Source organism: Coffea eugenioides, chromosome 1 (genome assembly GCF_003713205.1).
Source record: "Coffea eugenioides isolate CCC68of chromosome 1, Ceug_1.0, whole genome shotgun sequence".
In the NCBI taxonomy this organism is placed as follows: domain Eukaryota; kingdom Viridiplantae; phylum Streptophyta; class Magnoliopsida; order Gentianales; family Rubiaceae; genus Coffea; species Coffea eugenioides.
Window position 1 is genome coordinate 43,486,174 of NC_040035.1, and position 24,391 is coordinate 43,510,564.

General features: G+C 35.9%; 2 protein-coding genes and 1 long non-coding RNA gene across 3 annotated transcripts; 1 reads left to right on the top strand and 2 right to left on the bottom strand.

Annotated features, from left to right (window-relative positions):
* Nucleotides 1–45: 45 nt before the first annotated feature.
* On the top strand, nucleotides 46–2,024 carry LOC113751290. The gene is made up of 3 exons (XR_003464808.1): nucleotides 46–374; nucleotides 1,567–1,625; nucleotides 1,724–2,024. It is a non-coding gene; the product is annotated as an uncharacterized LOC113751290 (long non-coding RNA).
* Nucleotides 2,025–3,969: 1,945 nt separating this feature from the next.
* LOC113764038 (NKAP family protein CG6066-like) lies at nucleotides 3,970–7,534 on the bottom strand. The gene is made up of 2 exons (XM_027308078.1): nucleotides 5,706–7,534; nucleotides 3,970–4,310 (listed from the first exon to the last, which is right to left on the bottom strand). Exon 1 carries the CDS (start codon nucleotides 7,462–7,464, stop codon nucleotides 5,713–5,715), a length of 1,752 nt encoding a protein of 583 aa, XP_027163879.1. The 5' UTR covers nucleotides 7,465–7,534; the 3' UTR covers nucleotides 3,970–4,310; nucleotides 5,706–5,712.
* A 6,364-nt stretch (nucleotides 7,535–13,898) lies between these two features.
* Nucleotides 13,899–19,418, bottom strand: LOC113751808 (P-loop NTPase domain-containing protein LPA1 homolog 1). The gene is made up of 8 exons (XM_027295957.1): nucleotides 19,108–19,418; nucleotides 18,757–18,926; nucleotides 17,329–17,657; nucleotides 16,853–16,934; nucleotides 15,889–16,308; nucleotides 15,097–15,807; nucleotides 14,768–14,875; nucleotides 13,899–14,509 (listed from the first exon to the last, which is right to left on the bottom strand). Exons 2-8 carry the CDS (start codon nucleotides 18,919–18,921, stop codon nucleotides 14,120–14,122), a joined length of 2,205 nt encoding a protein of 734 aa, XP_027151758.1. The 5' UTR covers nucleotides 18,922–18,926; nucleotides 19,108–19,418; the 3' UTR covers nucleotides 13,899–14,119.
* Between the last annotated feature and the right edge of the window lie 4,973 nt (nucleotides 19,419–24,391).

The following is a 24,391-nucleotide window of genomic DNA, read 5'->3' on the forward strand; positions in this document are numbered from 1 at the left end:
TTAATTACATGTTTTACCTATTAAAATTCAAAATATAATAGGGCTATTCTTGTCTTTTCAGATAATTCTAAAAAAAAAAAATTCACATATTAGAGTCTAATACTCTAATTAGGTCAAGCCGTCAAGCAGCTTCAATCTTTGTCCGCCGTCTTCTTTCTTTCAGAATCGAGAGCTTCCTCACCCCCATTCCTCAATCCCCATTCCTCACCTCAATCCCTAATTCCAATTCGAAATCAAACCCATTTGGGTTGCTAACACCAGCCGTTTCATTTTGCTGTTGTCATAATCCGCCGATTGGAAGTGGTTGTGCGGCAGGTGCAGCCGTGCAGCGAGCGGAAGCTTGGATCTTGGAAGCAGGTGCAGGCGTGCAGCAGGTAAGATGTGATCCTTAAGTAACTACACTTTCTTTTTCGTTTGCTTCAATGTGACCTGAGCTGTCGTGCATTTTAGCTTTTACCTTATGAATACTAATTGAGAGTTGAGACTGCCTATGGTTAAAGAATTATCTGAAATAGCTCGAAGTGAGAAACTCCGCACTTATAAAATTTGTAGCTTTCTGAAAAAAAAAAAAAAAAAAAAAAATTCTGATTCACTTCTTGTTTAGGAAAGTTAGAAATGGGAAATTATCTGTTCATTTCAGTAAATATTTAGAAGTAAACGAATTTATGGTGGTGTGATAAATTCTTATTACCGTAATCTGTGGGCAATGGTTAGTAAGTCCAGTATGCTAATTGCCTAAATCATATAAAGGCAGTGGGCTAGAATAATAATAATTTTATTGAAGTGCATTTAAAGTGTATGACATCGCTTGATATTGGGGATAGTGTTATAGCACAAGGTCCATAAAAACCCAAGCCTAAACGCAGAAAGTTTAACACAAGGGCTCATACAAATATGGCAAATGATGTACCCACAGCACATGTTTAATAGCTCCTGTAAATTTGTAGTTCGACATGTAGGTTCCCTTTTGTCCTTAGATGCTCTGTTAGGCAAAATGGTTATGTTCTAACTGTAACAATCGAAGCTACGCTTGTATTGTGCTGAATTAGTCAAAATGCAACTTGTGTTAATTTTATTCTCAATCTTTATTAACTCTTGGAAGAAAAAGAAAAGAAACCAACTTAAAATGATCTATGACTGGTGCAATGCCTGCTATAGCTCTTTTTTAACCCTCTTGATTATTTTCAGGTTTGTTAAGTATAACTTTTTTTTATCTTCATTATTGAATTTCCTTGTATTATAGGAATTTGCTGTACTAGTTAAAAATGTTCAACTACTGGGATGAACTAACTACAGGCTGCAATTAATTCAGCAATTTAATAAGCTGTGGCAAGAGGATTGTACATTATAGTTTTGAAGAAGTGAAAAAAAAATGAAAACCTGTATGAAGAATTGAAGGGTACTGCTGACAATGAGTATGAAAGTATTCTGGTCGCATAGTATTAGAACTGTGCCAAGTTTGTATCATTGCAAACTATACAGTTCTGATTTCATTGAGAAACTATACAGTTCTGATTTCATGTGCCAAGTAGATCATCTTCCATTATTATTATTATTATTTTGCAGAAAGTGAAGGCAGCAAAAGAGATTCTACTTCCCATAAATTGAATGTGATAATTGGAAAGGTACATTGTTTGTGTTTAATACTTCGATTCCTCTTCAAATATCTTATTTTAGATTTTACCACTACTATTTAACTACTTAAATTATTTATGTTATGTAGGGCCTGGAGTTGAAAATTTGGAATCCATAAGCAAAAGCTGGAAAGGATTATTGTGGAATGGACAACATGCTACTGTTTTAGTGCTTTAATTGCAAAATTTGTTTCACTTTTTTAACTTGAATGGACACTTTGTCTTTGTTTTTTCTGTTTGTGTGACGTGGTGGATGTTGGTCGTGTGACTTATCTCTGAATTTAGATGTTAGTTTTGATGTTAAAATACGGATGAATTTGGATATTGGTTGGCATATCGGCTGAAAAGTGTTGACAGTTTGATGCTTTGGACTTTAAATTGATATTTTTAAGACTGGTTTGTCTCAAACTCTCAATCATATGGATGAGTTTGGATTTTGAAATTTTTGATTTTGTACATTTCCGTGGGAATGCATGAATTTTCGAATCCAAATGACAGATGAAAAGACTGATTGAAAGAGCAAATTCTGCTTACTAAGAGAATTGCAGATTGTTTGGTTCAGCTTAGCCTTTTATAAACGGGCACAGTATTTAATAGAGCTCGAGTTCGAGCTCGAGTTCGAATTCGAGCAATTTCGAGCACGAGCTCGAGCCTCACGATTGTCTTACGAATCGAATTCGAGCATGCAACATTGATATTCGTCGATCGCGAGCTTTAGACACTTCGTCGAACTCGAACTCGATCAGCCTACTATTTGAGCTCGATTCGATTCGTTGACACCCCTATTCAAGCTACTCGCCAAGTTGATAGAGTTGCACCCTTTAAGAGCAATTTTTGCAACACTTACATGAGCCCATAACGTGTGCTTTTCTTGAAATTGCTGCTGCCTAATGTATTGCATAAGAAACTGGGTGCTCTTACCTTATGAAACCCAGGTGCCAATTTCAAATGTAAGCTTTGCTGTTATCACTCTTTGAGTCCGCTTATCACTGTGAAATAAAGGGGGTGCTGGGATATTTCTTGTGTGTTGAGTTTGATCAAAGCTATGACTTCAAGTCCTTAAGCTTTCTTAATTCTCTTGATTTTATTTTGTTTCCTATCTTTGTATACAGGCTTCCTAAAATCAATGTCCAGCAAATTATGGTATGAATGAAACTGATTTTCAAGCTTCACTTGCTTGAACTTTAAACAACCTGTCACTCCTTTACGATTTACAAGTAACTATTTGTCCAACTACTAGGATTAGCGTAAACAAGAAAATTTGAATAATAGTTAGTCACCTATGGAGTACAAGTGTAGTGTAAGTATATTAGACCCCAAAAAAAAAAGAAATCAGAAAATTTGGATAAGTTTCAAGACGAAGAGAAAAACAAATGTTTCTTTTTTTTCCCCTCCTGTTTAAATTCCCTAATAACGTGGGAAATTATCAATCCCAAAATATTAGCAACATTCTAGTCCGAACTATGATTTTTTTTCCCCTCCTGCTTAAATTTTTTAAATTCCCTAATATTAGCAATCCCAAGATATTATCAATTAGCAATCCCAAAATATTAGCAACATTCCAGTCCGGAAAACGAGTTGGGACAGAGCCGGTGATCACTGCAAGTTTCACTATTTTAAGAGGCTTGAGAACCACATTCCCATCCATCATCCATCAGTGTTTCGCTCATTGTCCTCTGCTTTTTCAGAAACCCAAACCTCCCAGCTCTCATAGTCAAAAAAAAAATAATAATAATCTTACGTCGTTGCTTTGGAGAATAGGAAATGGGTAGAATAACAAGTTGGTTGAAGCCCTGTTTTGGGCTTAACAAGAAGGAAAAGGAGAATGAAGAGAACACCATGATCTCCAGTACCAAATCTGGTGATGGCAGAAGAGATGGTGAAAGGTTGAGAGGAAGAGAAACTTCTTCCCATATGCCCACTACTCCATCATCTCTTAATGCTGAGCAATGCAAGGAGGCAATTGCAATGGTAGCCTCCACCGTTGCAGCTGCTAACGCTGTCATTGCCACCGCAGATGCTGCAGTAGCAATGTGTAGAAGGCTCATCACTGAACCCAGGGACCTCCAAACCTCGGCTGCCATGAAGATTCAGAGCGTGTATCGCGGTCACTTGGTAATCAATTCAGAGTTGTAATTGTAGTAGTAGTAATGTTTTCCTGTTTCTCATGTGTAACTATGAATACATTGTGACAAATGGGAAGTTGTTGCGAATCAGGCAAGGCGGGCTCGCAGGGCGTTGAAATCGCTAGTGAGGGTACAAGCCCTGTTTAGAGGATACATGGTACGTAAAAGGATGCAAGCATTCATGAGAGCAAAACAGTACTACGTCCATGCCAATATGACTTATGGCCTGGCACATCAATCTGAAAGAAGCAAGCAGAGGTTATCACAACATTCCAGACGCCAATCACTATCCTCGGAATGCCAATGTCCCCATGGGTATAAATGTTGTTGTAATTTTGGTTTTCTATTCATTTACATCACCACCACCAGTTAGTTAATCATTCCTTAATATATTACTGGTCCTTTAATTCTGAATTCAGCTCTTCTTCTGCAGGTTCTCCGAGCCTCGTGACGGAGAGTTTCATGTTGCATCTCTTCCTTGCAATCCTGACTTGAAAGTCATGTCTGATCTTCGGGATGCCACAACTGGAGACCCTAATGTGGTCCATTCCGAAGTATCCATGAAGGAATGTGAGAAGTACAACAAAATGAAGGTAAGCTTGTAACCTGAACTTTTGCCTCGGCAATCGAATACTAGGATCTAACATGTAAAAAAATGAAAATAAAAAGAGAGTAGTTGGACCTCCCAAATGTTGAAAATGGGTGGAACTAGTAACACAAGCCTACAAAACTCTGTGTACGAGGGAATGAATCTCTACCATTTCTCATATTGAAGAAGCACTTTTTGAATTCAACGCAAAGATTATCTTGTCATTCCAGAGTCAAGGTTGATTTTCTATGAATCTGTTACTCAATTTTTATCACTCTTCATGCGTGATTTATTTTGCTTGGATCTTACAGATGGCTAAGGGGATTACTCGCCATAAACACTGCCTGAGGCAGCCATCTGAAGGATGGAGCTCCATAGTCAACGAACTAAGATCACGGAGGGAGGGTAAAAATGCGGGCAGCATCCAAGATGGTTCTACCAGACCTCCTAACCCGTACGAGAAAATGTCTGTAAGGAGAGAGACTCCTCGCCAATGCCGGAGAATTCTGCCTTTGTTTTAGTTGGAGATGAATGAAAAGTCATCTAATGATTCTTTTTGAAATTAAGATGGTAGTCAAGGAACGATTACATTATTATATGTCCATTTTTCCTTTTCCAATTTCCCGTTGGACTTCTCCATCAGCTCAGGGAAGCTAACCTCACGTTTATGAGCGTAATCTTCTGTATAGATTCATTAACCTTTTTATACTAGTGAAGAGTAGAGTAGTTAATGTCTAATAGCTTAGTTCCTGTTACTCAACTCCATAGCAGCAGTGTTCTAATCCTATATCTCAAATTAAAAGTACCTACCAAAAACCTACAGCTGGTTTTTCTGCTCTCTGTAAATGCGACATTTCCATCAGTTTAAACTTCGGTGATGTAATTGTTTAAGCATGCATTAAAGCTTTTACCTCAACAATATGGTTTGAGATTATGGTTGTTAAAGTCATCTTTCTACACGTCAAGCTAAATAGCCAGCCGCTAGCACCTTTAGGTATGTAGCATCTTGAGGTTAGATGCGAGTACACTACTGTCAAATTTCTTCTCAAACACATTCAACCATCCTAATCTTTATCCTTAAGCATGAAAGCACCGGATTTTGGCGCAATGGTAAATACGGATTCATATATTTGTTTAGCATGAATGCACCAAAGTAACTGATATATAGATAAAATTTAATTTCCACAATGGTACAAGTATACATTACGTGCTAAATTAAGACAATCCCACAACTCTGATGCCCAGGTAAGTACCAAAAACAACTCATTATTTCAAATCCAAGCAAACATAATAAAAGGAAAGGAAGACGAAGCCAAGACTAGAGTTTAGTTCAATGAGATAGATAAAACATCATACATTCGAATCAAGCTTCAGCCCCCTCAGTGGACCTCCCGCCAAAAGGATCGTGAGATGGACCAGCATCCTGCCCAATGTGGCGCTGCACCAGACGCTGTAGATCAGACATAACCTTCTGTTCACGCTTGGACTTCTCCTCATAGTTAAACATGGCCAATGCACGCTTGTCCTCAGCACTATAAACCTGGTTTTCCTTTCTAATACGAATAGCATTCATCCTCTGATGCCTACTACCACTCATCACATATCCAAGAGTCTCAAACTTCTGAATCTCCTCAGCTGATAAACCCACTTCACCTCTTCGTGGGATACGCTTCCCCTGCTGAACATACTGTGCAATGGCATCACCTTCACCTGGCCTAAGTGCCCCACCATAACTAATATGCCCTTCAGCCCTTGGCAACGGCATCGGCCCAACCACTGGCTCATTCTCTAATGCAGCTCTCTTCCTCGACTCAATAAGCTCCTTAAACTGAAGCACCTCACTATCAACTTCATTCAACATCGCCTTTTCCTCTGCAGGCTTAGGTTTACTCTTAGCATCAATTGCAGAATCAGAACTCTTCTCTGATAATGAGGCCTCGTCATCGGATTCTGTTTTCCTCTTCTTCTTGCTACGTTTGGACATTGCGCTCTTCTGCTTTGTAGACTTCACACGATCTCCTGATGATGGACTAGCATCAGAATCCTCACTCCCACTCTCATCTTCGCTTTCGCTTTCATCTGAATGACTTTTCCTCTGCTTCTCCTTGTTATGTTTGGACCTGGAAGAGGAAGAGCTCTTCTGCTTTTTAGACTTCACCCGATCTCCTGATGATAGACTAGCATCAGAATCCTCACTTCCACTCTCATCTTCGCTTTCACTTTCATCTGAGTAACTTCTCCTCCTACTACTCCTCCTCCTCCTACTTCTCCTGCTGCTCTTCTTTCGCCTAGTCTGATTTCTGCTAGAAGATTTCCTCCTTCCCCTCGTACGATGATCTTCTTCTGAGCCTTCACTAGACTCATCTGATTCACTCTCAGTCTCAGAAACCGACTTTGAGCTCCTACTCTTACGCCTAGAACTCGATTTCTTCCCCTTCCCCTTCTCCTTCCTCTTGGACCTCGAATCATCCGATTCAGAGTCAGTAGACCCCGATGCTGACTCAGATTCAGACTCGCTTTTAGCATCCGATTTCAAAATATCCCGATTTTTTGCATCTTTCTCGCTAAGTTCCTTTTCCACTTCGCTGTTTTCCGCGATTTCATCCTCCTCAGGATCGTTCGGATTCCTGGGAGGACTAGGAGTACAATTCCAAATACAATTCTTCAGCATCTTTCTCAATTTCTGGCGCTTGAGGCTCCTGTAGTCTTCGAAGCTCAAGCCTCTCAGCTCCTCGTCAGATTCCGACTCCGCATACCGCCCGTTCCTATAATCGCGATCGAGGTAGGAATTCTTCCGGGTATCGCTGTAGTTGTTGTATTTCTTCTCCAACTTTAGGGTTTCAGACCTAGGGCTTCTGGTAGGGTAGGAATAATCCGGAGAGGCTCGTAGGTCACGGCGCCTGTCGTGCTTTGAGTACTGGTTGTAGATTGGGCTCCGACTACGACTACGGCTCCGGCTAAAACTTCTGCTGCGGCTTCGGCTAGGGCTGGGGCTGCGATTGCGGGTACGATGGCGAGGCCATGAATCTTCGAAAACGTAGCGGTCCGGGGAATATTCTCTACCGCTACGACGCCGTTCATGGGGGATTTCTACAGCGGACGACGGTCGGCCCATTTGGGAATTGGCTATAGAGGGCAAGAAATTGGAGCTAGACCCTCTTATTAATAAAGGTTACCTGAGGCGGTTGTCGAAATAAAGCCGGTAGTTTAAACGTCGTCGTTCTGATTGTTTTTCATATCAAAGCATGGCATAAATTGTTCCATATGCTCTAATGTTCGGTAAGGAGCTCGACAGAGGGATTGGATCACCGAATCACTGGTGAGTATTAATTCAATATTTATAAATAAAAAATAATAGTTTTAATATATATAAAAAATATAATAAAGTGCTTCTAGATATTAATTATTATACTTAGAAAGATATATAATAAATGCATAGACATTAATAGAAGATTTAATTTCATTTTATCGTACTTTTAAATAAATAAATAATATAGTCAAGTATAAAACAAAATTTATATTGCTTGTTTTAAAAAATATAGCATTATTATTTTATTTTAAAATAAAGTAATTTTCTAACTAATCAAATATTGTCGATTTAAAAGTTAAAGGGATTACTTGTATAATAAAAAAATAAATAAGTTTATTAAAAAAATATTTAGTTATCAAATAAAAACTAAGCAAGTGGTAAAGTCTATATATATATATATGATCCAATTTATAAATCTTATCAAAGGCATATACTCCTATACATTTTGTTTCAAAAACAAAAACCCACAATTAAAAAAAAAAGTGTAAATCGGATCAATTGAAAAATTGGACGGGTCTCGATTGAAACACCGGATCAATTACTTGTCCGGTCAAATTAGAGACTCGACCCGATCTAATTCTCAGGTCACCAGGTCAATCGGTTCAACCGCCGGGTCGGATCGAGTTTAATAACTATGGTTCTAATTACATATCTAAATGCTTACTAACCTAGCAAATACCATAATATCTATAACCATACTTTTAATGATACTCAACTTTTGTAAGTGCTTAGTTTCCTTCTCTCAACCTGACTTCACACTCAAGTGCACCTCAAATTATAGCTCTCTGTTCTTAATATTCTTTGTTCCTTTCACAAGCAATTGGTTGCAACCAAATATCACTTTCATGAAAATTAGTGTAGATTTATTAGCTCACAACCAAATACATTATATTCTTCTTTTAAATTTACAAATTTTAATAGTTTACTACTCATCCAATGTTAAAACATTTTAAGCACTACAGTGCTTTATATTGTATTTGGCACACATTCAATCCGCTCACCAAGTCATATGTATCCTTGTGTTTTAAACTCTGTACAATTATTCTGCAAAAATAAACTGCACCAATGGTATTTATATCCATTATTATATTAACAACAATTAGAACATGTAAGGTTACTTTATAAAATATTTATACAGCACCTAATATAACAAAGTTCAAAAAATTTGTCAAATTTTCACCCAATATCAAATTGTGTACCTGTTAATTCCGCCTACTTTTGCAGATTATATTTTTTTCATATATTATGCTACAACTTTCACCTCTTGTACCATTGTATTTCTGCATTTTCTATCCAATCGCATACTTCCCCGACCCGCGGTGCTTAATACATTACTTCTTATTTGAATTAACTAATATTAAAAAAAATTAAACTTAAATTGGGCATTACTGGTATTAAATTTTGTATAGAATGTTTTAGAACCAAGTGTAGAGAATTAGTATGTAAAAGTTTCTAGAGTTATATAAAGACTTTTTGGCTAGCATTCCTCCATTTGTGAACACATTGTATAACTCTTTAAGTGCGATATAAGAATTTTCCTTAATCTTTAACCTTTCTCTTCTTTGATTACTTTTTTCGCTTCTGCACAACCACGCATTTGAGTGTTAGACTGAACTAACAATCATTCATTACTTAAGTTTTGAAACTTGTTAGTGTCGTGTTAATAAGGATTTTTAACCAACCCGTGACACAAGGATCTCACAAATTTGCAAAATGAAATAGAAAGTACCTAAATAAGAATCTATTACAAATTTCAACATGCATCGACTATGAACAGTATGGAAAGTACCTAAATTATCTTATGAAGTATAGTTTCATCTGTATCCCTAGAAAATAGCTACTCCCCGGCTAAGATCTCAGCCAAAAATGCAGCCGATCGACCACATGGCCATATTCGTAGAAATTGAGTTATCATCCAAAAGCCCTTAAAGAAACTCAGAAAAGAACAAGATATTGCTATAGTATCATGATCATTTCAAGAGAAGTTATTAAATCCTATCTCTATAATTTGCAACAATTTGCTTACGAATAAGGTGAATGTATCAACGAGGAAGGCTGCTAATGCAACGACATAGGAGGCCATGCTTTTCTTGGATGGGCAGAGGAGAATTCAGAAATTTTAATTTCTTTGCCATCAAACAGCGAACTATGGTCTTCAAATCATGGCGTGCAATGCTTCTACTGTGGAGGCACATATACCTCCCTCTAGCAGTTGGCCCATAAAAAATCTGACTTTGTTTTCGGGGAAGTGCCTTTCATTCTTCTCCATGAAACTTTTCAAATTATACTCCCCGTGTAATCGGTCCATATTCCATAGCTTTCAGATTTCGAATCCTAAAAACCACCATCTCGATAATTCTTTGGTTATCTAAGTGATGCAGAAGTTCAGCCTCCTTTCTCACAAAGTGTGGTAAAGGCTTCCCATTAGTAGCTTTTAATTTCTTTAACATTTATTCCTCACTAGCATCCTTCTTCTTCGCCTTATATATGCTGAAAATACCATCATCCTCTACAAATTGCATCTGGAAATCATCAAAGTCCACAGAAACATATATACTTCAGTAATGTTTCTACCTCTTTTCTCACCATCAGCTTTAGGTTCCATTCCTCGCGCCGTTCTTTACAAACATGGCAAAATGGACGACTTTTATGCCCAGTATAATGTTTTCATCTCACATAATGATAGGTACATATTCTCATGTATGTCATGTATTTCATAACTAGATGGAAGTATTTCACTTGAATGAGAAATAGTAAACAAGGCAAATTATACTAACAATCTTAACCACATAACCAAATGGCTGAGCAGGTGGGAAAAAAAAAAAGCAACAAACAAACAAATGAAAAATCAAGGAACATTCTTAGCAAACAAACAAAAATTTGTAAAGCTACTAGTAAAAATAAACCAAGGAATATCATAAAGAACGTCGCTTTTGTTCTACTCATTAAACCAAATAGAACAATAATTAGTAACAACAGTGAAACCAGTAGAAATCTGCAATACTGAACCTAGAACAATCAAGGAGATCATGAAGCACGACTCAATCGAAATGTATTAGTCAATGATAATGTAAAGGCTTCTTTCATTCGTATTATGTAATCCATGGAGGTGGAAAAATTGTGACCCGTGAGAAATCTAAGAAACTAACAGCAGTACTAATAGACATGGAAAACACCTCAAATCGTAGTTTTACTGATTACTGAAATATGGAAGTTAAGGGGAAAAGCCGATAGGTTCATGTAAATACAGAATTCAAGTTTCTCTCTAATATACTTATCTCTACCTTTCGGCTTCTCCTTTTTGGGTTTCAGGACAAATAATACACTACACATATGCTGCTTCTGTAGACAATTGATAAATTTGACCTAATTTCAAGAACCAATAAAATTCACTCAAAATTCAATAATAATAGCCATACACAACCCCAAAAAAAAAGTAGAAAAGTCGAAGAAGTGTCTAGATTTTTTTTCCAGCGAGCTCACATCAAATGTTGAAAAATGAAATAAAAGAACCTAATCATCTCCTTACATTTATTCATCTAATTAAAATAAAGCTGAAAAAGATACAAGAAATCCAAAAGATCAAGATGAAGAAATCCTAAAACAAAAAATCAACAAATCGGGTATCAAAAAGGAAGAAATTTCAACAAAATATTAGATAAAATAAAGATTTAAGTAGTGAAAATGAATAACTTGATTGTATTTTTTTCACTTCATCTTCTCCGACTCTCTGCCTAGGAAACGGGAACAGGGAGGAAAGAATACGACTAATATTAAGGGTGATCAAGAAACTAAGAGTGGCAAACTGTTCTTTTCACTGGGAAAATTTTGAAAATGTGGAATGACCTAATGGGAAGAATAATAAAGGCGGGAGTTCCCCGCAGCTACAATAGCGAATTCGTGCCCTTTGCAATTTGGGAATTTTTTGATTTGAGAGGGGTATGGCTGTCTTTTGACCTATTTTGTTTGTTGTGTGTTGTGTTTAATTAACCTGTTCACGCTTCACACTTTCTTGATCTCCTCCCTCAATTGTCGATAGTATCAGAACCCTAGGAGGTTTCCTTAATATCATTTAGCACTCCTAAAATTTTAAAAATATCACTTATTTTCTTTACTTTTATATTTATGTAACAAAATTTTGAAAAACCCTAAACTACTCTTTGCTTGCTAAACAAAAATACTCCTAAACCACTTTATTTACTCTAAGAAAATTATCACTTAAAAAACAATCTCTAGCAATATTACCACATCATAGTGTGCTATAGTCCATAAAATATAAATTTGAAAAGTAAAAACTATATTTGCAAAGAAATACACTAGCACCAATTTAACTTTATATGTTCAAAATTGATTTCTTATGAACCTTATATTTTTCTCCAACTTCTTTTTATCCCATGTCCAAAATTTTAAATTGCATTGATTCATTATAAAAATCAATTCAAAATAAATAAAGAAATCATACCCACTCTATCACAATCACAAAAAGTAAAAGATAAATAAATTTAAGTTACTATAATTTACAAATAAAAAATCGGATAGTCATAAAAAAAAAATGAGTAAGAGAGAGAGATGGAGAAAGGAGAAAGAAAAGAAAATGATTTTTTTTAAAAAAATTTTGAATTCCATTTATTTGATATGTGAATTATGTATTAAGTGAGGCTTAATGTAGTCTTTTTACAATTAGTAAGGGAGGTAAGTGATATTTTTAAAACTTTAAAGGTCCCAAGTGATATTAGAAAAAACCACAATAGAGGTTTTTTGATAATGTCACGTGCAATCAGCTGGGGTAAACTAACTCCTATTACATCTTGAAACAAAATATTAGCAATAATATTAGTATAGTGTGTTTGGATAGTAAATACTTCAGATAATTTTTTTCAAAAGCTACTATAACACGTTTTTTTATGTGATATATGTAAAATAAAAAATTAATTTTAAAAATGTGTCTTCGATCTTTCCCTTCCCACCGCACAGCTCCTCATTAGCCAGTCTCACTCGTTTTTCAGTCTCAAAAAGCACTTACAACAGCCCAGTGATGAACCAAAAAAATGCCAATTGCCATTTTCATTTTGCTACCTTCGTGCTTCAAAAAGTACTCTGCAGGTGTATCTGTGTGGTCTGAAATTCTGTTGTACTAGTTGCCTTGAAATTCTGCAGCACTATTCATCAAATGATTGTAAACTGGACCTGCAAATCATATAGCTAATGTAAGCTATGATTTGCAGGTATGTGTTCTAGAGTTTCTGCGGTACTAGATTATTGTTGGAATCAATAAGTGTGTATATTATTATTATTGTGTACGTTCGATTTGTAAGTTGCAGACTTGCCTTGTATGTTACAGACTTGCCTTGTATGTTGCTTTCTGCTTGGGTATTAATAAATTCTTATTTACCAAAAAAAAAAAAAAAAGAAAGAAAGAAAACGTACTCTGCAAAGACCATGCTGTTCATGCTGTTGTTGCTGTTTATCCCATTGTTTCCTTCTTTACCGATGCATGAAGCCTTGCATAAATCATGATAAACACTGGAATGTCTTAAAATATATATATATTTTAAATGTTACGTTGTATTAAATTATTAATTACATATAAGAAGCAGGCAGATTATGCTGCATATGAAACACCGTGTAAACAAACCTACCTTCCCCATTTGTTAGTGTATTTTGTTGTCTTGAATCTCCCTTTTGTACTGGACCACGGGCAGGAACGGTTGCATGTACAATGTGTAACTTTAGAATAAATTTTTGTGAATTCCACATATGTTGTTAAAAATGAAATACAAGAAGTGATATAAACCGTACAATTTTTTTTTTATCAAATCTTGGCCGTGAACAGCTCACGTCCATCTGATGACCGTTCCTACCCGTCAGCCCTTTTGTACTTCTCTTGACTGATACCGATCGCCAAATGCTGCGTGGAGCTCGCTTGTAGCGCTATTTTGTCTCTGACTCTAGTTTATATTCTCTACGAAAATTTTTTTAATATCTGGCTTTTTTGTTGTCTCTTCAACCAGCAGCTATGTAGTTTCACTGACACACAAAAACAAAGGTTCATTCTCGACAGTTTTCTCGTCATCTCTACATCTAATATTAATTTATTGTAACTCACTGTAATATAATATAACGATTATGACTTTTGAGATTCTCGTCATCTTTTACATCCACTAGTTCTTTTGAGATACAGCCCAGGATGAAGAATCTCCTTTGGCTTTCCCCCACTTCCCACAAAAGACGATGAAGAATGAAAGAAGCTTTCTCTGATATAAATATATCGAAGAAGCTCAGGTATATAACAAGACTCGATACATCCCCTCGAACAAAGAGTTTATGTGCAAATCTCTATACAAAAATTAGAGGCTATTTGTCACCTCGTAGAGGTTGAAGAGAACAAAAAGACTAAACTACTACTACAAGAAAACGAGTTTTTGATCCATTAACAGGAAAATTGGAAAAACCCACAACATTATCGCAGTAGTGATCCTGAAAGGGTAGCCGGTATACTCAGTGACCGTTTCCTTATTTTTACATTACCAGAAGCTGGCACTTTCCTCTCATTCTTTTCCCTGAAGAGAGACGAATATGATCGTGCAGGTGGCTCCAACGGACGTTCACCCTCATCTCTCAAGAAAAGAGAGAGATTTTGTTTGTATTTCTCTTCAAGCAGATTGTTGTTAGCTCCTTTGGTTGGTTGATTTCCTGAATTATCCATCACATTCGTTTTCGACCCTTGCTTTTTAAAGAGCGTTTCATCATCATCATCAGACAAATAACCAGTCTGCTGGATATCTTGCATGGCAAGGTCATCATACTCCTCGTCTGTCTTGGTTGACCCCTCATCTACAGAGCCTTCCATCTGCGAAAGTTAACAATGGATTAGAAAACAAACTTCAGCTCTATACCATAGGCATATAGTTGTTAGCATCACTATCGGGTCATGACTAGTAAAAGACATTTCCTTCTACTTTGGGTTTACCATTTTTACACTTAAAAAAGTCGAGAGGCTACAGCATAACGTCCTAGATATTTGCCCTACATACACTGATGAGATTTTAGACAATCTGTACTTAGCTTAAAATTGCTTACAGCAGAAACAAAATACAAGTATCCATACCTCTTCATGATTCACTTTCTCGCCATCACTGAGATCCTCATCGCTTCCTGCTTCAGGTGACTCATCAACTTCTTCATCACTACCATGCACGGATTCTTCCTCCTTAAGCTGAAAGAAGAGGTAAAAACCCAACAAATATTAGAATCTACCAACAGATATAAATGGAAGACTTGCCAAAACAAGAGCCCCAGTGGACAACAGTTGGGAGGAGAATATGCAATAACAGACAATGAAGCAAAAAAAATTACCACTCAATTATAACTGTCTTAATAATATTTAGCTTCCCAAATGAAAAATTAATCACATGTTTGAAATGGACACGAACTGACCTCCTTTGCAGGTCCCTCAGAGAACCTCGGTGAGCTGCAGCAGGAAGAATGATATCTGCTACCAGTGTCAGTCAGTTCACCCCTAGACTCATCCACACTGCTGGCACGACTAGTGGCACCAGTATCACTATGCCATGCACTGATGCCGAAGTGGCCAAACTGCAGATTAACTGGTTCAGCCCTGCCAATCTGCAAAGGCCCATACATAGCCAGCACGGGCTTTCCATTCTCATCTCTTAAGTTAACCGGCCAAGCCTTTGCCACGGATCCATCATTATTGAGGAGAGCCATCAGATGCCTAGAAGAACCTTTGCGCTGAATCAATTGAAACATTCCTTTAGAACTCAAGGAATTGGCAGCACACTGATTTTTGTACTCCTCAGCAACAATAGCAACTGTATTTGTAACTGGATCATAAAGCTGCTCTCCTGCCTCACGCCTTCTTAGACAACTGAAAACCGTTGCATGAATGGCTGCAACACTTTTGTCAACATTGGTATTATTTATCTTAGGCACCAAATGCTTGTCTGCTCGGTTGCACAGATACTCTTGGATTGTTCTGATATTCCGGATATACTTAACATACTTGTTCTTTGCAGGATCCAGTGTCATGTACTTTGCCCGGACTGCAAATCGTTCCAGGTGCTTCTCCTCATTTGAAATGTAAATCATGAAAGGTATGATTGAAGGATGTTTCTTCATAAGCCCCATCTGCATGACAAAATTAAGTTGCAGTGACGTTGACAAGAGGAGGAAAGCAATCGAATATTCATGCAAGAAAAAGCAATTTACCACAAAATTAAGGCTTAAGTGAACACCCTCAACCACTACAGATTCTTTCCTCTCTTCCCATGTAGTGATAAGGCGATCTAGGCTATCAATGACCATCTCACTTTGGGCCTTGAATCCTTGAATTGCCATCTGCTTTGGACTGATAAAGTCAACCATGCCAGAATTCCCCTCAAGTGTTGATTTTTTTACAGCAGGCCCATCAACTGCATCATCCTTTGATAATGGAGGGGTTAAAATACCAGCTGAGTTTTTCGCTTTCTTCTTAGCTGTTGCTTCAGCAATAGCTTCTCGATCTAAGTGTTCGCCAGCATGGTAAGTAGAAGCCCAAAGCAGAGGGTTTTCCTGTTCACTTACGAAACTCCTCATCATATGCCTAATAGAGTCAGTAGAAATTACTGTTGTGATTCCCAACCTGCTAGCCTGCAGAAATGATTATAAAGAATGTAAGTCAAAAGTTTTCTTAGTTGGAAAAACAGCATGGTCTGTACCAGTAAAACATCATATTGCAACTGCAACAAAAGCCTAAGTAACTATGTCTACATTCAGAAACTCTAACAGGTGACAGCGCTCCAGTACAACCCCTTGAAGCATATTAAATTTGTTAACACAATCCTACATAAAATACATATGAGCAACAGGTATCAATTTTCAGATGTCACAACAAGACCGACTAATAAAGAAACAATGAAAATAAAATAAACAAAAACAGCCAAAATATGGACGCTCCCAAATAAAGGTGAGAAACAAATCCACAATATCCAATATGAGATGTGGTATAATAGATTGTGGAGATATCATTAATTGTGAAAACCTTTTGAACCTTTTGAAAGAACTAGGAACACAAAAACATGCAAACTCCACATAAAACTACCCCCATTGCAGAACAGAAAAGGCATGGAACTAAAATGTGTCAAGGATGTCAACACTAGACATGCAAGTATAGGTTAGAAAAGGAGATACATACCAGTAAAGCAGACAAAGTAGATTTGCCACATCCACTAGTGCCACACAATAACACTGTAACAGATTCCTTTTTTTCTCGGATTCTGTATCCACAAATTGCTAGTTAGAGAGACAGTTATGACAGACAAGAAGGTACTCAATGACAGGCTAATGCAAAGAATATAAAGGTGCAGCATTGATAAACAGGAACTTAGTGCAATCAATATATAGAAGTAGATTGCTTGAATTGCATGATTAACTAAAGATGTTAACTGTTTAGAGGTAGACATGTAACTTTATCTTAATTTTAATTGCTAACCGTGTATAAAATGATGCCTCAAAAGAAGGAAGAACACAATACATCAAGCAAATTGCAGGCAAGCTTAAGCAAATATACAATGTGCTATCTAATAAAAGATGTTCTTTTCATCCCATACAAAAACTCCATCTACTTTTACTACACAATTGTCTCAATTGAGCATGGGAAGCAAAGTATACCTGCAAGCTAATGCCAGATCAGCCCTCTGATTTAGACCCACATATTTGTACTCTGCAAGAGCATCGCAGACAACATCTAGAAAAATCTTTCTTTTAATAACTATGGTTGTGCGCTTTTTGTACAATTCAAATGGTTGGCCATTATTATCATCATCCTTTAGAACAGTATGGGTAACTCCACTTGCATTATCCAAAATCCCACTGTAGATATCAAACTCCTTCTGAGAGTGTACCTTTGAATCACCCAATCCTGAAATCTCTGTAACACATGTACCTAAATTCTCACCAAAACACCCACCTCTAATCATCTCAAAAGCACGTTGACTAATCTGATCACAGAAGAAAAATATAAACTCAGTAAAGCATAAATAGAATTAAGCAAAACCACAAGTTAAAAGTGGATAGAATATGCAGAATCCCTTAATAAATGAAAAAGAAACTCTAATAATCAGTTTCAACCATAAGACTGTCCATATCAACATGGCAAGCTTGAAGCAGTGCATCAGAAGGTCCTGATAAATGCTTTTAACTCATAAAAGCCTCGCTCAAAACGTGGAGGACAAGGCACGCCAGGAAATTGATGGACAAAACATAAACACTTACCGTATGCATATAACCAGATAGATCATTGCACTAAATAAACTACCTAAATTTAATCCATGAACTGACAGACAATTTGCTGCCTTGCTAGGGTAACATAAAATACACCATAGGCACACCAAACCTCATAATGGTGGAGTCTTTACACATTAGGTTTGCTATAAGAAAAACAACTAGGTAGCACCTCAAACTTCACAATACAAAGAATATACAATCAAAGGGTGCAAGATTTTACACAAATATTATGCTAAGACAAAGCTTCAACCATCAGCATTACCAAACATGATTAACTTCATGCATTGACAAGCTACAACTTAATTAGATCCATTGGGTTTGATTTATATCTTGCCCCATAAATCCTCAATAGATGTTTCTATGGAAGCGCAAAATGCTTAACATCACCAAGCAATTGAAATAAGTAAATTAAATATTTTCGATATTGCTAGTCCTCAGTAGATGTGTCTAGCCCCAGCACCGATGTGTGCCTTCTAGGCATTTCAGACAAAACATAGCAAAAACCAGTCGAGAAGACAGCTGGGATAAATAACGACAACTCCAATACCACCGACTCAAGTTAAGGAAGAGTCCACTGTCAGCACTGACAAATTGGGAAAATAAACGAACCCCACGAACCGATCATACAGATCATAACCGTTTTCAGACAGATAATCTTGCATGCAACAAGTCAAATTTTACCTACTATAAGCGGATCACGAAGCTGCAATGAGACGTACAACGAAATCGGAAAATAGAGAATAAAACAAAATAAAAATCACAATCCACAAAAAGCAAATTCAGAAAAAAGAGAAAAAAAGCAAAAGATTAAACCTTGAAAGCATGTCTAGACTTGCATCCCATGAGTTGCAGAGTGCTCTGCAAAATCGACCGCGTATACCGATACGAAGAACGTTTACCGTCCTCCGTTTTCTTCTTCACCTCCGCGTCATCGTCCACCACCTTTAAATACATCACCTTCGCCACCTCCACCGCCATTTTTCCTACCAAATAGAAAATTCCACGATCTCCGTAAAAAAGTCCACATGCAAACGGAAAAAAAATTTCCAAAAGAAAAGGAGAAAAAAAAAAGCATTCACAATATTCCTCACAACTCAACCAAAAAAATACTATCAAAATCACAAACATAATGCAGTAATACAGATGATCATAACAGCGATATACCTTAAAAATGCAAATTAAGGGAACTTTTTCGGTGAATATATATTATATCATTCGTTCCGAAAGGAGAGATACGGGAACGAATTCACCTCCGGCTAGGGTTTATATAGCGATGAAACTGAAATTGAAGATAAAAATTGAGCTAACAACGAGAAATTTCGCCATTTACAGCAGCGTGATCTCGCCATTTTTATTGTCAGCAGCTTACACGCATCAGAGCTCGAAAGCGTCCACGGGTCGCTTTATTTGATGGAAAAAAACAACAAAACTTAGAGACACCGCACTGCACTTTCTCTCCCTACAAAAGTTATACTACTACTAAACTAACCCCAACAAAAAAAAAAAATTTAAAAAAAAAAAGAGAGAGGGGGAGAGATTCTCTCTATATGTATCTCTCTATATATATTTTTTCCGTATTTCTCGAAAGACTAGTAGCGCGCATTGACGGTTTTAGGCCTTTGAGCATTTATAGCGGTGGGGAAAGATGTGGGATCGGGGAAATTGGAGGGGCAGGATTCGTAATTTCGGGGAAAGGAATGGGTTGATTTGTGAAAACGAAGTGCGGTTTCCATCTACCATCGCACTACAGAATTAATTTTTTTGGCACCCAAAAAATGTGTTTCGTGCGACTGCAGGGGCCCACTATAGTTTTTCTTTTTACCTTTTAAATAAAGAGAGTAGTCATGCCATACTTTAATGCAAAAAATTTAGGTAATATTTGGATTGCATTTTTCTAAATTTTTTTTAGAAAAATTACTGTAGATATTTGATATATATAAAATAAAAAAATAATTAGAATATGCATTCACTGGAAATATAGCAATTTTTCTTTCCAAACAAGGTTTTACGATTGTACTATGGTCCATGACTCCGATTAGTTTTCCATTCGATCCCATAAAAGTGAGAAAATTCCATAATTGATTAAATCTTGATGCATAATCTAACCAATTAATAATTTGTCGATAATAAGGGTTCATGAGTTAATTAAGAAATTTATCCTTTCTATTTGGGGTCCTATCTATGCCTCATGGACACCATTATGATGGAGATTAGATGTTGATTTTAAGTAAAATTAAATAAAAAACTATATAAATATGTGATATGGTAATAATTGTCAGTTTTGTATCCACATGATAAGTTGAATGTAATTTAGGTATATTATGTCGTCTGTACACTCGTTTAAAAAAATGCCCCTTTTAATTTTATAACAATTGCATATCCACAAAATAACTTATTTTTTTCCTATTTAATATCGCATTTCTGTAGTCAAAATCAGGTTAAAATCATTGATATGGTTATGATATCAATGGTAGGATCTTTTTTTTTTTTTTTTTTTTTTTGGGAGTGGGGCAATCAATGGTAGGATCTCCGATTTGGCAATAAGATCAATTATGTGTTTGACGAAATAAATTAACGGAGCGCATGAATCATGAAGAGTTATTTCTTTTGCTTTTCGGGATGATTTTGTTTACTTATAAGTCTACTATTTACTAAAAGTAGAGATTATGATTATCCATAGCAAATAAACGACGAAGATTTGGCAGTAAAACCAAGGAAAGTGCTTAATTATTCTCGTGAAAATTTCCAAATATGCAATTGTATGTCATTTACATTTATGACACCTTCTAACCCTTATTAATATTTTGAACTAAGTTATTCTATTTTTTTTTAATAACAAAACATATTTCATTGACGGATTGCTGGAAATTGTCCAGCACGATTGATATATATTGTTGCTTTAATGACAGATAAAACATGCACTAAAATTGTAGATTTGTAATTTAACAGATACAAAATATTTGAAAAATTAAAAACAGATTCTGAACTAAGTTATTAGTCTATACGTGCATGTATCGTAAATCAGTATTACATCAATGTTCTTCTTAAGTCAATTCATGCATGGCTACTATCATATTTGACAACTACTACTTAATATTATTCATTCCTCAGGTCCCGTCTAACCGTAAACTGTTTTTTTTTTTCTTTTTGATCTGTTTGAGGATCAAACAAGAAATGACAAAATTGAAAATAAAACGGAAAAGAAAAGGTAACCCATTACCAGTTTTGGCACAATATTATAAAGTACTCTATCCAAAAAAGAAACAAGGAACTAGTCATCGAAAAGTACATCTTTAGAATTTAAAATTTGCAAGTGTGAACATCAAGAGGAGGAGTTGATTTTAATTGAATAACCAACACAGGCAAAGCCATTAAAATACTGTGCTTGAAAAATGGATAGCCAATCAGAATATTGCAATAGAGAAAAGAAAAGCAGGTAATGGGAAGTCAATTGCCCCTGTATGCAAGTTGATGGACCATATCCAAGGGCCAAATAGACGCGCGTTAGCCATGATAGTAATTGACATGTTCAAATTTGATGTTACAAAACTTCTTCAAACTTGCGTTTTAAGTAGCAGTATAACAAAAAACAACAGCCGGAGGGCGCATGACGCAATGGTTGAGGGGTCGGACTTAAGTTGCTGATTTTTTCATTAATCGGGATTCGATTCGTATTCACTGCACTGCACATCCTGACTCACTCGAAAAAACTGTATGAAATTATCGACTTCCCTTCGATTTGGTGTGTCGACTCGGATCCAAAGAACTCGGATCGGGGCATGTTCCGGTTACCAAAACAAAAAACAACAAATCTTTCCCCATAAACAAATTGAAAAAAACAACAAAAGACAGTTCTTGGTTGAAGTCTTGAGATTAGGGTCCGAAACAGCCTTTTGTTCTTGGGATTTGTCAAGAAGACTTTTTTGAATGGGACCTGGTTGCGTTACTGTTGATTAGAGTTTTGAGTTGACCCAATCAATTAAAGTCCCCAATGAGCGGCGCAATCCCAACAATTTTTAACTAAATTTTATTGAACCGAAAAAAGCGATAAAGCATTTATGGCATCATTATTGTACTATGATCTACAGGAGAAGCTCCTTAAAATCTCTTGTTTTCGAAAATACTGTAACGATTTGATATCAATTTATTTAGATTGTATTTTTTTAAATTTGTTTGTAAAAAATAAAATACTGTAACGATTTGATATTTATATGAAGAAAAAAGGTAATCAATTTAAAAAATTGCTATCCAAACACACCATAAAGTCTATTGCGTCTTTAATTCGAAAAACCTTTTATAGAATGAAAAAGAAGAATGCATTACTGACAAATGATACAAAGACACAACTAGAACCATCTATATATATATTTTTCTTATTATTTGGTAAAGGGTTCAAGCTTCGGTTTCATTCATTGTCTAGGTATGGCATAAACTTGTCATAACAACATGACGAAAATAGCAACAGGATATAATAAAAGGAGAAACTTCTAATTTTATTAACCATAGCCTTGTCAAAGACAGGTAATTAAATGCTAACCAGGCTTTAAAGTACCGTAAGTTTGTAATGATTCGTTTATTGCATAAGTAATTCAGTCATCCAATGCTCAAAACTTTTTTTGTTTAACATATGTTTAACGGGAGTGGGGTGAAATTTACAAAGCTAGGAAGAGACAGGAGAATTAGAATTCTTGACCATTCACGGCTTCTAATTCTTAGAGCAATGCTCAAAAACTCCATCATTGTCATTCCCTAGTCAGCACCTCGTTCTTATATTCCCTCATTTGTTGATATATTTTCACAAAGGACAAAAATTCCAGATCAAGAGTTTCCAGGGTTGAGTATTGACGGGAAAAAACTTGCACATGTGCGATAGGCTGGAAGAATTAAGGTGACAAAAAAGAAAAGGCAAGAACCAAGATGACGGGTCGAACTAAACGTCGAATCTGATACCTTGTACAAATTTTGGTCAAAAATAACTAAACGGACCACATCCGGAGGGGTTTTAGATGATGGGGAATCACGTGAGTCCATGTTCATCAGGAGTTGAACTGCTACTGGTACTTAGTATTTTTTGTTTAGTCAATACTGAATAATGCTGGGTATTATTTTCTTTGGTTAGTAAACTGGAAATCAACGCCAGAACTGGAAATTTATATTGGTCCAAAACTATCCAACATGGCTGCATTATTCAAGTACAACACGGTTTCTACACGCAGTAACTTGTCGTAAACTGCTTTGTTGATGTATTATTGGTGTACTTTACATTTAAAAAAAAAAAGACTCAGAAAAATGCTACATTGTTTTAAGAATTTTTCTATTTAGTATAATAAGATCACATGATAAGAAAACTAAAAAAAGAAATGTAAGCTCATTATAAATAGAATTAAAATTACCACTCCTTTTTTGAATTGAAAGACTTTTGAGGGAGAAATTTACCCTTTTTTGGATGGAGAAAAAAAATACTAGTAACATTTGACCACTCTTTATTGTGTGCTTTAGGACATTAGAAAGACGAATCCTTGTTTTAATTCGTTTTGCAATTTTTTTGGGAAGGGATGACAGGTTTCGTAATCACCTTTTGACAGCTTTGTGCCAAGATAAGGTTTTATCCAAACCCCTTGAGAGTGTTCAAATTATATTAATTAAATCCAACCCAAAACTCGACTTGGAGAGGTGATCGACTCATCGATTGACGGTTCAATCGTGGATTGCATATTAGGTGTATTATATTATATAATAATATATTTTATATTATAAAAATAATATTTATTTCATCTGGCAATTTTACCGATAGGTTTTTTGGATTTATCGGTTGAACCGTTGATCGTTGACTGATCAATGAGTTTGTTGTTAGAACGATCTAATTGGTGATCTAGTCCGGTCTCACGGCGGATCCATTAAGTTGACTGATTCGACCATCGATCGAGCGAAGTTTTATAATTATGGTTCAACTAGTATATTATTTGAAATATTATGTGCAATAATTATTATAATTTTTTGTAATGTATTGTATGTAAAATAAAAAAGTAATTAAAAATAATTAAAAAATACAATTATAATGTAAACAAAATATTTGAAAGTTATTGTGTATCGAAACACACCTGCAAGAGTGTTTTTTTTTCTTAAACATAAAAATAGGATTGCGAAATTATCTCAAATAATATTTTAGTTGTATCATAAACATATTTTTTAATCCAATTTTTTATAATTTCATTTACTTTTTTATTTTATATGCATTACATCACAAAAAGTATTAGTATAATAATTATTTTAAATAATATTCTATCTAAACATACACATGTATTTACACGATACTCCAAAAATGATATAATGTCTGGGAAGATGTTCCAAACTTGCACGCGCAATTGTAAAAATCCGATTGGGAATTAAAACTGGTCCGTCCACGTAAACCAAGGACGGGGTTTTGCAGGCTGGCACGCTTTTCAAG